The sequence below is a fragment of the Mesoplodon bidens genome (assembly GCF_964165515.1).
Source record: "Mesoplodon bidens genome assembly, chromosome: 15".
Classification (NCBI taxonomy): Eukaryota; Metazoa; Chordata; class Mammalia; order Artiodactyla; family Ziphiidae; genus Mesoplodon; species Mesoplodon bidens.
In genome coordinates, this window is record NC_138171.1 from 74,330,938 (window position 1) to 74,348,025 (window position 17,088).

Consider the following 17,088-nt stretch of genomic DNA (forward strand, 5'->3'; position numbering starts at 1 on the left):
TGGTGCCAGGCCCTGTAAGCTGAATGAGCAGGGCTTTGCCCCATTCATGCTTATATTTCAAAGGGAAAGAAGGAAGTGGGATTGCCTATATGTTGCTTCAGCATGATATCTCTAAGCAAGTTGGGGTAGTTTGGCAAGAGATGAATAATAAAAGAAAGAAACTAAGGAAAATGTAGTTAGAAGTTTCAGATTTTCCCTCTAATCAATGAACAGGCACCCCATTCCCACTACTCACACATAAAGCACTGCACCCCCATTCCCAAATGAAGTTTTATTTAATTTACCTAATTTTGATATATATAAAATACTATTCTGTAACTAAATAACTGATATTGTTAATATAAGGAGGCATAATTATTTTTTATTTTTTCAATCAAAATCATGTTTCCATGCACTTGACTTCTGGATTAAATATATTATTTACAGGAAAAGTCTATCAATCCTATTGAAATGTTAATCTAATTTTAAATTATTTGGGGTTGACTTTTTTCCTTTAATTTTGTGTTGAGTATTGAAAATGAACCTAAAGGCTAGAAGTGGAAAGAAATTAAATTAGATGTGTACATCTTTCATCAGAATATTAAAAAAAAAAAAAAAAAAGACAAAACAGGAAAAATGGTCCCTGTAGGCAGATACTTCAACTTTTAATGGATCTGTTTCTCCAAACTGTTTTATTCCTCTTCCTCCAATTTTTTTTTTTAAGTATTGCTGAGAAAGAAAATACATTTGTCTCATATGTCTCATATAATCAGATACTATTTGGAGTCCAACTGGGAATTGGCCTTACATTTATAAAAAGCCAAAGTAGACTTTACTTCTTCATTCCTTCCCCTTTAGTGAAATACTCCACTTAAAAAAAAAAAAAAAAAAAAAGATTTCAACATTGCGGGGGAGAAGGTATTGTACAGAAAAGCCAAACCATGAAACCCTTCTTTTTCCATACCCTTGAACTTGAACTCAATGATCTTTGAAAACTTTGTTTCAGCTGATTAGAAAAGAAAGAAAATCCAGTGACAGGAGGGCAGATCCAGCTCAGCTCTGATCCAGAAAGTCTTCCTGGTATCAGGGAGATGCAGCTGCCTCCCTCAGAACCATGGTGCTTTGGGTGAGGAGGTATCAGAGCCCCAGATGGTGGGAGGGGCACGAAATGAGCACAAGTCAAGGTTTTCCCAGTCTGTCAGTTCTGTGATAGCCTCAAACTTGAGGTTGCATTGCTGTTTGAAGAAAAAAATTACTGGCAACTCTTAATGAATGTCACCGCACTGGGGGATGAGACGGTCAGGTCACTGAGTTGGGAAGATGAAAAACAACTCTAAAAACTGGATTCTGTCAGAATAAAAACTCCCTTTGTATAAGGCTTGCAACAGATTCCTTCAGCCACACCAGGGTAGAGTTTCAGAACCTCCCCTTACTCCAGTGAGCCCGAGTTCAAAGTTAGTACAACGTAAAGGTTATTGAAACAGCCAGATAGGCATATACTGCATTTTTCTTTTTAAAGATGACAGAAGCTTTTTGAATTTCATAAACCTGTACTACTTATTATTCCGTCTGGACCCAAAGGGGTGTAGGATCAACTTTAGACATCTTTCATAAGCTTGGAATCGAATATTATGAATTTATTCTAAGACGCAAATCAGGTAGATGGATGGATTTTTTAAAAGACATTGGGCCCCCCGGGTACTTTTAGCAGATTGAGTATTGAGAGATTTACAGGGATAACATTCTTTACAAGATTAAGGAAGAAGGAAACGAAACCAAATCTTTCATTTCCAGATATACACTTTCATTAATTCTTTCACCAAAAGCACATCACTGAAGGAAAACCAGAAATGGTTTTTCAGTTATTATTAAAGTGGTTCAAGAGCCAGGGAACCCCTTGAGATGGAAACAAAACAACACAGTATTCAAGTTTTCTTCATAAGACTACCTTGTACTGGCAAGACTTAGGAGACTTCTGGCTTCAAAAAGAATATTGCTAACGGAACTTTTTGAAAAAAAAAAAAAAGACTACATTTTGGCTAAAAACAACAAGAAAAATCTCTCTTGTAAAACCCCTACTTCCTTTTGAATCTCCAAAGGTTACAACATTTGAGATGCTTGGCAGTCATGGCTTCATGGGCCGTGCTTCTTGATTATCTAAACCCTTAAGGTGGAATAAACGCAGCTGATGTCAAGCAGACTGCTGTCTGAGTCTTCTCACTAAGGACGGATTGTGAAGAGTCTGCAGGCCCATGGTGAGAAAGTTGGAAATGCTAAAGGTAAGAAATAAAACATAAGAAGGGAGATTTAGAGAGTTAGGAAGATTTCCAAGCTCTTTTCTACAATAATATCCAAGGCCCTCTCAATTTCTATCTCTAAAAAGTACCCTTGTACTATGGTACCTGATGTTTCTTACAGTTTGACAAAAATAAATATTCAATACAAGAAGAGGAAGCAAGATATCAGCTACACCCTGAAGACGTTCATTCGCCCTGCTTTCATGTTAGGGGCCTGCAGCCCTGTCTACTGCCCATGAACAGTGCTCATGATGGCTGGGGATTGCTTCCTCTGGTCAAAACTCTGGAGCCCCAAGGAAATGAATTTGTTCTCATCACAGGTCCCAAACAGACCCTAACAGCATGTTTGTTTTTCTGTATCCTGCCTGTCATGCCTGAAAGATTCTCCTTAACATATATGAGACTTAATGCCATGAGACTACATGGCTAGAGATCATTTTTTAATAGAAGCTTGCTCATTCAAGAAACAATAAGGAGTTGGTTTAAACTGCAGACCAGAAGGAAGCTGACATATTATTTTGGTCTGTATCCTTGGAAACACTGTCATCAGGCCGACGGTCCCTTGTCGGCATGCTGACTTCTGCGCTGTCTCACTGTATCTTCTGCTGCCTCTGCGCCAGCTGGACAGGGCTGCTCTAGGGCATTGTCTTCAGTCCCACCAGGTCCTTCATTCTCCTGGACCTCCCTCAGGGGCCCCGGGTCCCGGGCATCACTCCTCTTCTCGTCCATGCCAGCAGCCGGGCTGTCCTCCTCGTCCTCCTCTGCTTCTTCCTCATAACCAAGGTCTTCTTTCTCTTCTTCGTCATCTACAAGGCTGTCCTTGTTTTCTTCTTCATTTGAATCATCCTTTTCTTCCTCTGCATCCTGCAACTGTTCAGTTGTATGAGCCTCCTCTGACCTAAGATTCTGCTCTGTGGAGGGAAGCGAGGGGAACATCCTCTGAATAAACAATGGGCATTCACGAATACTGTATGTTTTAACTAGTATGTGGAATCTAAAAAAATAAAACAAATGAATATAACTAAACAGAAACAGACTCATACAGAGAACAAACTAGTGGTTACCAACAGTGGGGGGCAAGAGAGGGGAAGGGGGTAAGAGGTACAAGCTACTAGGTACAAAATCAGTAAGACACAAGGATGTAATGTACAGCATAGGGATACAGGCAATATTTTATAATAACTTAAAATGGAGTATAATCTATAAAAATATCAAATCTCTCTGTTGTACACCTGAAACTAATATAACATTGCACATCAACTATACTTCAATTAAAGAAAGGTCTTTCAGCAATTGAGTACATTTAGCTGTGAAATGAAACAATGGGGCATATGACAGTGTTCTCCATCTTGGAGCTATGTTATCACACAGGACAGATCTCTGGATGGCATCCTGGCCCCACCTATGGCCTCTCCACCTCTCTCTGGAGACTTCACTAACCATACTGACTCTGGAAGAGCCCAGGGGCATGGAGGGCAAAGGTTCCTTGTAGAATGTTCAGTGACCCACTCACTGGTCATGGTGATTGGTTCAGAACTGTGACTTAAGCCAAGCCAATCAGAGTACTTTCCAGGAGTTTTTGGCCAGAGTCAGGAGCAAAAGCTTTCTCTCTTTCTACAGGGACTGCTAGGCTGATAAAATGTGAGTTGGGGCTGTTGAAAGCTACTGAATCAGGTTCATGGAAGTAGAAACCTATCATCCCTTGGGCTGTGCATGAAGCCAGAACATCCCTGGATTTTTCAGTTTTGTGAACTAATAAATTTTTCTTTTTTCCCCTAAGTTGTTTTAAAATGGGATTCTGTTACTTTTAAGAATTCAAAGGAACATATTTTATAATTATATATGGAAGTTTCAAAGCCTTAAAAATGTCAAGAACTAAAAAGAAATATAAGCTTATTTAGTTGAACTCCCACATAAAATTCAACAATTATGAAATCTCATAAGAGTCTTCATGGGGACTTCCCTGGCAGTCCAGTAGTTAAGACTCTGCGCTTCCGCTCCAGGGGACATGGGTTCAATCTCTGGTCGTGGAACTAAGAACCCACATGCCTCACCACACAGCCAAAAAAAAAAAAGGGTCTTCATGCAAACAATAGGAATAAGAGCATGGAAATCCAGGGGTATTTGGTCCCAGGAACAGTGTGAAATAGTGAAAGGATTTGGGGAGATGGCTTTTAAAGGACTCAGGACAGTTACTGGCACACAGTAGACACTCAGTAAGTGTCAGTTCCCCTCCCTCCCTGCTCATTCCAGTTTCAATGAAGGAAAAGATGTCAACTGATTAATGAAGGGCAAACAATTCAAGGGTAAAAGCAATTGCCAAATGAAATGTTCCTTAATTTACGAGAGGAGAAAAAAATAATTTTTGCTAAAATCTATCTAGAGAACATATTTCAAAGGAATTTGGTAATGGTGATGGTTTGGTCACCTAGCAAGTCAGGGGAAAAATCCAGTATCTATATGAGCATGAAAGGGCACACCACAGAATTCCAAAAATACTCTACTTATGAATCTGACATACTTACCAGAACCTTCAGATAAATGCCTTGGAAGTGGCAGATAGAAACATTCTGATATGACCACCAAGACCTGGAGGGAAAAAAGTGATTTCACAGTGAGTGGATAGGACATTTGTTACCAAACATCCTCAAAGTTAGGTTCTGCTTCTATAACCAGACATTCATAGACAAATATCAATACATAGCAATTGGTCAAAAGTCCTCAAAAAAAGACAAGGGTATAATTAAGAATTTTCTATTTTTCAAATGCGATATAACATAGGAAAACACTATTAACTTTAGAACCGGGGTCACAAAGTCAAATGTATACACACAGCCCACTAAAAATAGATGAATTAAGCAAGTGTAAGAAAACAGACACTATCAGCCAAGTCTAAAGTGATCTTTAAAAAAGAAAACATATTCTGACAAATAAAATTAGTCTGTACAGGGGTTGTCTCTCACCAGTGGGTAACCCCGATTGCGTGGAAGAATACTTCAGGGTGTAGAATTCTTAAGAGTCCTATAAGAAATTACTACAGGGACAAACTGTGAGAAAACACTTCAGTGATGTGAACTAAATCCTGTTTTAAACAGTGATTGACTGGCTTCACACCTCTGACCTTGAATGCAGCATTGAGTCACTTGCTACTTACTATAAACATGCTGTTTCCCTTGATAAACCACAAGCTCCTAAGAGGCAGGTTCATTCTAGTCCATGTTCCAGGCCTGGATGGTGTGGGCCATGGTGGTGAAACTGACAGGACGGCGTGTGAATCGGGGCCAAGTCAGCGGGAGCCCCTCGCTCTCTCCGCCCTCCCCATGTCCTCCCCTACACAGTGCACAACACAGAGAAGCCAGCACAGGAGGAAGCTGCCCACTGAGAAGGGCTTCACAGCTTCTCTTGTACCTAGCTAACACCTGGAGTTCACCTACACTTTGAACAACTGCCCAGTCTTTAAAATAGGAATAGTACTTCATAAATATGTTTTTAAGGGGCTCTAAAATTTTAAAAACCCAAAGTCATCGTCCTTTTGATTCAATTTTATAAACATCAAATGTGAACCTCACTTTATTACCATCTGTATATTCATTTATTACGTTACTTAATATTTGGCTCGTTAGGTTCAAGATATCATGTTAACTTCTGAGGGGAAGGGCTCAAAAAGAGAAAAAAAAATAGCAGTTTAATTATAAAGCAATATGGAACAGGGGTCTCATAAAAAATGAAGAAAGCTCTTTGATAGATACTTAAGAGATACAGAGATTACAACCCGTTATGAGGGTGGGGAAGACTCTAGAATGACCACTTGAAAGGTGGCATTTAGGGTCCTGGGCATGGTCAGGAGTGGAAGGGCAGAGCAGTTATCTGGCTTTTGTAAGCGACACCAAACTTGACCACAGGAGCTCTTGGATCCAGAGAAAGGCCTAAATGCCAGGCTGAGGAGGCCCATGTGCTGGGCAGTGTTCCTCCTTGGGAAGGAACAAGCTCCAAGCCATCAAACTGATTTGAACAGCAAAGAGGAAAACATTTCCATCTGAAAAGACTGAGGTTGAAAACCTATTTCTAATATGACAGTCACTTGCTTATAGTAGCTATTCACTGGACATAATGTTCTTTGTGACTTTTTTTTTTCCTTTTGGCTTTCTTAATACCAACTGGAGGGGAAATTTTTGGTCCTGACACATTGCAAGGGAAAGAAGAAACACCTGCCAGTGACAAATAATTGGCATTCACAACAAAGCCTGGGAGGGAGTAAGTCCCACCTGCGAGATACCTGGGCCATCTAGAGCGCTAGGTAAGGGGGCCTGGCAAAGACTTATGGGACACCAGCCTCAACCTTGTCAGCTGTGTGACCCTGAGCAAGTCACTTAACTGTTCTCTCACTTGCACTTTCTCTTGAAAGGACAGGCTTGGGACTAGTCTATTACTAAGGGCTGTTTTATGTCTCTAAGAGTACATAATTCCATTATACTGTCTTCCTTCCCAGAAATTGGGAGGAAAACCCCCTCATTCTATCAGTTCAGGATCTATTTTCCAGTCTCAAGAACCACTCCCTTGGGATGAGTCTCTTTCTGAGCCACTAAGAATGGTTAGATTTTCAGGTTTCAGCTTAGCAGACAGCCAGGCATCTAAAAGAGGAGAGTAGATGGATTTGCCATCTTTCACAGGAAAGATGAAACTTTCTTCCACTAGGAACTGGTCAGCAGCATGTAGAAAAATAGTCCACCCAAGCTGCAAAATCCAGACAGTGTCTACACATACCAACCGAAATGGAGACCAGATAACAGAGGCAAAAGATTGCTACCTGTGTTTTCCTTTGCTTTTCTGCCCGTCTACAGCTCTGCTATCTTCCACCCTTCAAAGCAGAGTTGCTGATGTCAGAAAATGATGCGGCCTGAGTGCTTTGATACACAGACTATGCACTTAAGGATCTTTCCCATATTGGTTTAAAATGCAAAATATATACTTGATTTCTAAAACTGAGCCCTTTGTTTACATGTGAAAAATAACATTTAGTAAAATATTTCAACCACTAGGCTCAATCAAGACAGCAAACAAAAATCAAACTAGCAGCCTTGTTTTGACTTCCCATCTTTTAAAATTAAGGAAAAATAGGAAATGTAAGAGTCAGGCTTATGGGAACCAATGACTTGATCAGGAAATCACTTCGTATGGAAAACATCCTGCCCCTTCTGGCCACTGCATAAGTTAAACTCCATAAAGACTCATAGAGGGAAGGAGACCCTCCAAGGTCATCAAGACCAAGTTTCACATAACTGCACACTGGGCCTTGCTTTCAGCCCCCAGTTAATGGCAAAGGTGACACAAAGCAATAAACTGCTCACCTGGAGACCTCATTGAAGGCAAAAATTCTAGCTGTTGTGTTTCTTTTAACACGTTACAGTTGTAGAAAAGGCATTTTGAGCAGAGTTTGCTATAGCAGTGTTTGCTATTTTATGGAAATGTATTAACAGAAAATGTATGAGTCTATTACTGCTTTGAAATTATTATTTCCTTAAATAACGTTCTCTTCCCAACTTCTTATGAAGGAACAGTAATCTCTATCACTTAGTCACTTGAATAGTCTAGAATCAACTCTCTTCTTTCTTCAGGTCAAGCCTCTAATAACCTTCCTACACTGATTATTTGACTCTAAGTTTCCAAATAACTTAGGGCTTAGGCAGGCCTGACTTCTTGGACTTACGTTCAACATCGAAAGTAAAATTCTAAAACTCTTTATGCGAGAAGAGTTTTCAATGATCTTCCAATAGGCCCACACTCAAACTACATTCTCCATAACACCATCTCAGAATTGCCCAGGATCTCATACTGTTCCCCCTACAGAAGCCTCACACTCATGCAGCTCCAGAGTAGACAGTAGATGGGAGAAGCACATTTATATCCAAAGTCAAATCACTTTAGGCCAGAGCATTAGGGAAATGTTAATTAGCAGTGAGATTAATGCGGCAGAATGGAACATACCTAGGACCTAATGAATGACATATCTAAGTTTTATCTCCACCCATGAAGTTAACATCAGAAATCAAATGACAAATATAAACCATAAAATGAAGTAAGCATGTTCATGGCAAAATAAAATCCAGCTTCCTTGGCTCCTTGGAATATGACTTTGTAGTACCAAGTTGTGACTTGCTATAAAGGCGACTGCTAACATTTTAAGCTTATTTTTTAAAAGACCTCGCAAAAGAGCTGAAATACATTACAAAATGTAAGGACAGACTTTAAGACAATCTTACCTAAAGGGCTGTCCTTTTTATACAAATTTTTAGTGATCATCAATTATTCCTATCATACAGTGTTTAAGGGCTATGTGATTAGTATACAGTATAGTAACTTTTACGAACTTCTTAGACTTTAAAGCTCAAACTGATCAAGTGTAGGTAAAGAGAAAGATTTCAAAAATATATACAGCCAAGAGTAAAACACGCCCAAACATTTATAGTTGCCTATATAGTTAAGTAAGTAAATGTATTATTCCAACACTTACCTAAAACTCTAGGGAGAAAATACACACATACCTAATGGATAGTAATTTTCGTATCCAAAGAAGACACAGTGGTTTGCATCTTATTTTTTCACATAATAATGATTGTGTTTTTTAATCCACATTATCTTACACACTCCATCTTGGGAAAACTGCAGTGTATGTATAAGCAGCTGGTGAGTTTAGAGGTTCAATTTGAGTATATGAACAGGAAAAGCCATCTTGTTCACCGAAGGAACAAATTCACAGCTTTGGCCTTATCACCACAGTGTTCTAATCAAGTAGGCAATTTGTGAATTCACAGCTGACTCAGTTGTCTTGGAAACTGACTATGAATTCAAGTAAGTCTCTATTTCTTTCTTCATTACTGCCTATATTTTGCGTAGCACATGACTTCAGAATATTTAAAGGAGAGGATTAGGCAATAATAATTTAATGAGTTTTCCAGTATTTCTCAAATTTCCATTGAAAGCAGTATCAAACAAGCAAATATTATTTAACTGCTTAGATTACACACAAAATGATGTTTATGAGCTTTTTCTTTCTTGGCTGCTTTCCAGTTTTGCATGAAACCAACTGGCTTTAAAGACAAGAAAAAAGATTGGCATTATCTCTTACCAGACCCATGAAAAGGCCAAAAATCAAGGTGGCTATGATGAAAAAGACATAAGAACACCAAGCAGGAACTCCAAGGGTCACTGTGAAATAGTTGTGAAGATGCTGTAACCAGAAGAAAAAAGTAAAAAAATATATATTTATAATGAGGACTAAGAATGTTTGAACCTCCCTCTTTACCTATAACTCAAGTCTGCAAATTGTTTCTACTTATATGAGCCCCCACAAAGGTTGTCCAGCAGTTTATGCATCTATATGATTCTTCAAGAAGAAGCCAAATTTTACAACATTGAGAATCTGAGAGCAATAATCAAGGTCATATCTAGTAAGAGTTATACTTCCTTGAAGTTCATGATCAAATAGAACTCTGGTAGAATTGGTTATCTAGTCCCTTCTTCCATCCTGAGATTTCTTTTGGTCACTCTGCCCTAATAATTTATAACCTTAATTTTTACTCATAATACGGCATCCATAAAAAATTAAACTTCTTGGGCCTTTACCAATTTTTAAGTAGAGCTAAATTACTACTTACGGAACATCAACCATTTAAAATGTCTCCGTGCCTCCTTTTTCTAATCAGACTCTTATTCCTCTACCCTCACCCATCCTTAACAACTTTCCTAATCACCATAAAACCTGAATGCAATAATAGAAGAAATTTTCCAGTTAATTCATTATGAACAAATAAGATTTCATCAGTCTTCGAACAGAGTGCACATCCCTTCTTGTTTACTGTCCCCTGGGACTCTATTTGACACCAAACACTAAAAAATAAGTGAGGAGATACAATCTTAGCTAGAAATTATTTACATGCTAAATCATACAGGAATTACAGATAGGAGCCTGCTGGTCTGGAGTCAAAGCACGTTTATATATGGACTTGCAAGAGCCATGCTGCCTCATGATGGCTTTGTGATCATCTATTTTAGGCTCTTACAGCTTCAAAAACATTCACTAAAAAACCAATAGTTTTATAATTTTGTTATGTCTATAGATAGTTTTATCTATAAAATTACTGGGCACAGGATGAAATGGCTCCAAGCTAAATGCCACCAGCAAGCAGATATAATGACTGAATAACTTGCCTAGAACTGATAAGGTTGATGAAAATGAGGCCAAGATTCTATTTTAATATTTCTCAAAACCTAAGTTACTCGACTATCTCCCATTGGTTTCTCAGTTTATAACTGTCAATACAATTAAATAATATATTTTATTCTGGCTTAATTCAGAATAATAAACAAAAATGCTTGTTAACTGATCTAGAATAATCTGAGATCTCTCCAATTTTTTACTCAGCAGTAGAGATATATCTAAAGACTCATCAAGTTTTTAAATACACATAAATCAGTGTTCAATAAATATTTATTGAATAAGGAAAAGATACTAGCAAGTCCTTAAACTATTCATAAGAAATGCAAACAACTCTTGATTTTAAAAATTGTCATCTGTCCTCTGCTGATGGCACTGGTCGTCACTCTGTCTTCAGCCAGGGCAATTATTTATTAAGAATAATCTAGTATTCTGCAGCCCAAGTAGGCAAAAGAGGTATTTGGGATACAAAAGGTTGTTTCATTCAAACTCTGTTCAATGGAAGTTTTAAGATGCATTGCACAGTTCTCTACTTTAGGAAATTTTGTATATTGAACATAGTTTATTTATGCTTTTCTTGATTATTCAATGTCATCATCAAGATTAAACTGTGAAAAATTGTGCCAAAGAATTAGAAGACATGGAAAGCCAGTATTCCTTTGTTCTGACCCATGGATGTATGAATTCTGGAACTTGCTTTAAAGTAATATCTGCCCATATAGTTGGAATGAATAACAGCATCCAGTTAAAAGTCCTTCTGGACAGTGTCTTGTGCCCTTTTGCAAAATAAACGATTTAAGAAACCCTCAAGAAATTTTCTAAGTTATTTTCTAGGATTCAGTAAATTGTATGCCTTTGAATCACTGCATTCTGAGTCATAGTCTTAGTGCTTCCAAAAACATCCTCTTATTATAATAGGTTCCACTTCAATTTTCTTGTATCAACTTAGCCTTTAAAGGATTTATTTGAGCTTCTTAGAGAAACTCTGCCATCTTGTGGTCTTTTTAGGTGATTATTACTAAAGCCTCATTAATCAAGTTGTGCTCTCACACATGCAGCCACAAATCTTTACCTGTTTACTTTGTCCGAGTCCACGATGGTTTCAGAGTACCTTTAAGAGTATTAGGGTTCCTGGTACTAGGTACTTGAAGTTTTGCTGTATATATGTTTCCAAGTAATAACTGATTAAAACTGATCTAGTTCAAGTTTAGATTTCTGTGTTTCCTTTCGTTGCCAGGTAAAGTAACACTTTTCACTTGTGGAAAATATTGACCTAGTTCAATATTATATGTGCTCATTACAAGGAAGCATCCTGTTGTTTACTTATGCAGGAAAATGTCACCTGCTGGGCCCAATACCTTATACTTTTGCAATAGGTGACTGAATTAGAGCTAATTTTTGGCTACATACATTTGAATGAGATAACTAAATGCAGAATAAATGAGAAGAACATTCCAACCAGTGGTCAGATGCATTTAAGGAATGGAGCCAAGCCAAGGCGTCCAGGGGTCAGAGGTGGAGCCTCCCCTCCCCAGGGAGGCCAGCAAGCCCTCTGGGATCTGAACTACTGCAGGTCAGGTTAAATCCCACCCAAGGGCACCACTCATCCAGCCCAGCATTGCAGAGTCTCATTCAGAGCTGGGCTGGTGGCAAAGGACAGAGAGCCTTTTAAATTTAAATTCCATCTGCATCACAGGATATACCCTGAGGAGTTTGGGGATGATCCTTTTTTTTTTTTTTTTTTACATCTTTATTGGAGTATAATTGCTTTACAATGGTGTGTTAGTTTCTGCTTTATAACAAAGTGAATCAGTTATACATATACATATGTTCCCATATCTCTTCCCTCTTGCTTCTCCTTCCCTCCCACCCTCCCTATCCCACCTCTCTAGGTGGTCACAAAGCACTGAGCTGATCTCCCTGTGCTATGTGGCTGCTTCCCACTAGCTATCTATTTTACGTTTGGTAGTGTAAATATGTCCATGCCACTCTCTCACTTTGTAACAGCTTACTCTTCCCCCTCCCCATATCCTCAAGTCCATTCTCTAGTAGGTCTGTGTCTTTATTCCTGTCTTACCCCTGGGTTCTTCATGACATTTTTTTTCTTAAATTCCATATATATGTGTTAGCATACAGTATTTGTCTTTCTCTTTCTGACTTACTTCACTCTGTATGACAGACTCTAGGTCCATCCACCTCATTACAAATAGTTCAATTTCGTTTCTTTTTATGGTTGAGTAATATTCCATTGTATATATGTGCCACATCTTCTTTATCCATTCATCTGATGATGGACACTTAGGTTGTTTCCATCTCTGGGCTATTGGAAACAGAGCTGCAATGAACATTTTGGTACATGACCCTTTTTGAATTATGGTTTTCTCAGGGTATATGCCCAGTAGTGGGATTGCTGGGTCATATGGTAGTTCTATTTGTAGTTTTTTAAGGAACCTCCATACCGTTCTCCATAGTGGCTGTACCAATTCACATTCCCACCAGCAGTGCAAGAGTGTTCCCTTTTCTCCACACCCTCTCTAGCATTTATTGTTTCTAGATGTTTTGATGATGGCCATTCTGACTGGTGTGAGATGATATCTCATTGTAGTTTTGATTTGCATTTCTCTAATGATTAATGATGTTGAGCATTCTTTCATGTGTTTGTTGGCAATCTGTATATCTTCTTTGGAGAAATGTCTATTTAGGTCTTCTCCCCCTTTCAGACACAGATTAGAATCCTCAAAATATCCTCCCTGTGTGGGAATAGCTCAGAAAGCCTTCTCCAGTGATCGCCAAGGGCTCACTTCCCCTTCTATGTTCTACCCTCTCAATACCTCCAACAAGACACAAATCTTCAGCCTCTTGTAGGCTCGAGGGGAGGTGACTTGTGGATGGGCACCATCTCACTGTAATATGGTTCCAGATATTTTTACAAACAACAAAAAATCCAAAAACAGTAAGAGAAGGGACACCACCATCTAAAACACAGGGGGATGTTTTAGAGTTTTAAAATTCACTCTGGTTATTCTCTAGTCTAAACATTCATGGCCTTTAATTCTCATCATGAGATATTTATAAAGCATTAAATCTTCTCCATCACACAGAGTGTCCTCCCAAGATTGTAGCACAACTTTTTGTAACTAAAATTTGCCATATGCCTGCATCTTTTCATAACAACAGTAACACTGAGGAGAGGTATTAACTTACATCCTGTATTAGCTCAGAAAGCAGCACAAATTCAACAAATAAAGTAATGCTTAAATACATTCAAATGCTAAACCTAGTTAACAAAAGTACACGTTGTACAACTGTCATAAAACCCTATTTCAATCCTATCAACCATGGTTAAAAAATAAGTGAAAAAAGATAAAGTATTCCTTGTTGTCTATTCAGCAAAAAAAGTAAAATAATGATGACAACAATGATTAATGAATATAAGTAACAAAAAACAGCTCTCAAGTACATGATAGGTACCAGGTTCTGTGCTAAGCACAGAACAACTGTCTATGGCAGGGAAAACAAATGGGTTGGGAAACATACAGCGGGTGGACTAGCAACCCATCCACGGGACACTGTTGCTGAGAAAAGACTGACTCCTATCTGTCTATGCATCCACAAAAATCTCAGTATGGAAAGAGACTGTAGATTGGCATCAACAATCTTGCCTCACTGGCATCAGCCCCTCTGCGTCTTTCTTTCTTCCCTGTTTTTACCTTCTTCCTCAGAGTCTTTACACTGTTTTAGTTCCAGTGCTGTGTTTCTTCTGTTCACTGTTAATACAGTTGCACTACAGTTTTATATTATCTAGACTTGAGTTAAAAACAGATTAAGGGGCTTTCCTGGTGGCACGGTGGTCGAGAGTCTGTCTGCCGATGTGGGGGACGCGGGTTTGTGCCCCGGTCTGGGAGGATCCCAAATGCCACGGAGCGGCTGGGCCCGTGGGCCATGGCCGCTGAGTCTGTGCGTCCGGAGCCTGTGCTCCGCAACGGGAGAGGCCACGGCGGTGAGAGGCCCGCGTAGCGCCAAAAAAAAAAAAAAAAAACAGATTATGTTCCCCACAATTACATACTCAAAATTGATGTGAGGATCTTGGGCACGGGAGAAGAACCAGCTAAATAAGCTAACTGAGCATCCAGGTGGTCAGCTAGGAGAACAGGCTTGGTAAGTATCAGTAGTTCTATAAGGACAACAAGGCAAACTATAGCTAGAGGTTTCAGTGGGAATCAGAGACTGATGCATAGCCAAGGATTGGGTCACACCAGGCCAGAGATCATACCCCCTGAATAAGAGGACAAGGGCCGAATTTTGAAAACACAAGTGGTGAGAGCCCTTCCCAGAGATTTGATGAAAGGCTGGGGACTTGTTTCTAAGAATAAAAGAAATTACAAAAATTTGTCAAGCGGCTTGAGGAAACCAGATACTGATACAGAGAGTAATGCCAGATTTCTATTATAGATATTTAAGGTAATGTGTACACATATAAGGAGACGAAAATAACCTACAAACCTACCATCTATATTCTTTTAGTCATGTACATCACCACCCCACCCCCCACCACACATACACACACAATCTACAATCGGGGCAAATGTATTAGTGACCCCAATAAATACAAATGAACTTTGAGAAGATAAACAAAATTGATAAACCATTAGCCAGACTCATCAAGAAAAAAAGGGAGAAGACTCAAATCAATAGAATTAGAAATGAAAAAGGAGAAGTAACAACTGACACTGCAGAAATACAAAAGATCATGAGAGATTACTACAAGCAACTCTATGCCAATAAAATGGACAACCTGGAAGAAATGGACAAATTCTTAGAAATGCACAACCTGCCAAGACTGAATCAGGAAGAAACAGAAAATATGAACAGACCAATCACAAGCACTGAAACTGAAACTGTGATAAAAAATCTTCCAACAAACAAAAGCCCAGGACCAGATGGCTTCACAGGTGAATTCTATCAAGTATTTAGAGAAGAGCTAACACCTATCCTTCTCAAACTCTTCCAAAATATAGCAGAGGGGGGAACACTCCCAAACTCATTCTACGAGACCACCATCACCTTGATACCAAAACCAGACAAGGATGTCACAAAGAAAGAAAACTACAGGCCAATATCACTGATGAACATAGATGCAAAAATCCTCAACAAAATACTAGCAAACAGAATCCAACAGCACATTAAAAGGATCATACACCATGATCAAGTGGGGTTTATTCCAGGAATGCAAGGATTCTTCAATATACGCAAATCAATCAACGTGATACACCATATTAACAAATTGAAGGAGAAAAACCATATGATCATCTCAATAGATGCAGAGAAAGCTTTCGACAAAATTCAACACCCATTTATGATAAAAACCCTGCAGAAAGTAGGCATAGAGGGAACTTTCCTCAACATAATAAAGGCCATATATGACAAACCCACAGCCAGCATCGTCTTCAATGGTGAAAAACTGAAACCATTTCCACTAAGATCAGGAACAAGACAAGGTTGCCCATTCTCACCACTCTTATTCAACATAGTTTTGGAAGTTTTAGCCACAGCAATCAGAGAAGAAAAGGAAATAAAAGGAATCCAAATTGGAAAAGAAGAAGTAAAGCTGTCACTGTTTGCAGATGACATGATACTATACATAGAGAATCCTAAAGATGCTACCAGAAAACTACTAGAGCTAATCAATGAATTTGGTAAAGTTGCCGGATACAAAATTAATGCACAGAAGTCTCTGGCATTCCAATATACTAATGATGAAAAATCTGAAAGTGAAATCAAGGAAACACTCCCATTTACCATTGCAACAAAAAGAATAAAATATCTAGGAATAAACCTACCTAAGGTGACAAAAGACCTGTATGCAGAAAATTATAAGACCCTGATGAAAGAAATTAAAGATGATACAAATAGATGGAGAGATGTACCATGCTCTTGGATTGGAAGAATCAACATTGTGAAAATGACTCTACTACCCAAAGCAATCTACAGATTCAATGCAATCCCTATCAAACTACCACTGGCATTTTTCACAGAACTAGAGCAAAAAATTTCACAATTTGTATGGAAACACAAAAGACCCCAAATAGCCAAAGCAATCTTGAGAACGAAAAATGGAGCTGGAGGAATCAGGCTCCCTGACTTCAGACTATACTACAAAGCTACAGTAATCAAGACAGTGTGGTACTGGCACAAAAACAGAAAGATAGATCAATGGAACAGGATAGAAAGCCCAGAGATAAACCCACGCACATATGGTCACCTTATCTTTGATAAAGGAGGCAGGAATGTACAGTGGAGAAAGGACAGTCTCTTCAATAAGTGGTGCTGGGAAAACTGGATAGGGACATGTAAAAGTATGAGATTAGATCACTCCCTAACACCATACACAAAAATAAGCTCAAAATGGATTAAAGACCTAAATGTAAGGCCATAAACTATCAAATTCTTAGAGGAAAACATAGGCAGAACACTCTATGACATAAATCACAGCAAGATCCTTTTTCACCCACCTCCTAGAGAAATGGAAATAAAGACAAAAATAAACACATGGGACCTAATGAAACTTAAAAGCTTTTGCACAGCAAAGGAAACCAT

General features: G+C 38.7%; 1 protein-coding gene across 1 annotated transcript in view; it reads right to left on the reverse strand.

The window, feature by feature from the left end:
- Positions 1–2,239: 2,239 nt before the first annotated feature.
- The window catches only part of TMX4 (thioredoxin related transmembrane protein 4), a 50,799-nt gene continuing 35,950 nt past the window's right edge, over positions 2,240–17,088 (reverse strand). Inside the window, exons 6-8 of the mRNA XM_081255701.1 lie at positions 9,403–9,504; positions 4,802–4,865; positions 2,240–3,187 (exon numbers count right to left, since the gene is read on the reverse strand). Coding sequence (XP_081111827.1) covers positions 2,823–3,187; positions 4,802–4,865; positions 9,403–9,504 — 531 coding nt within the window. The 3' untranslated portion in view covers positions 2,240–2,822. The remainder of the gene's footprint in view (positions 3,188–4,801; positions 4,866–9,402; positions 9,505–17,088) is intronic.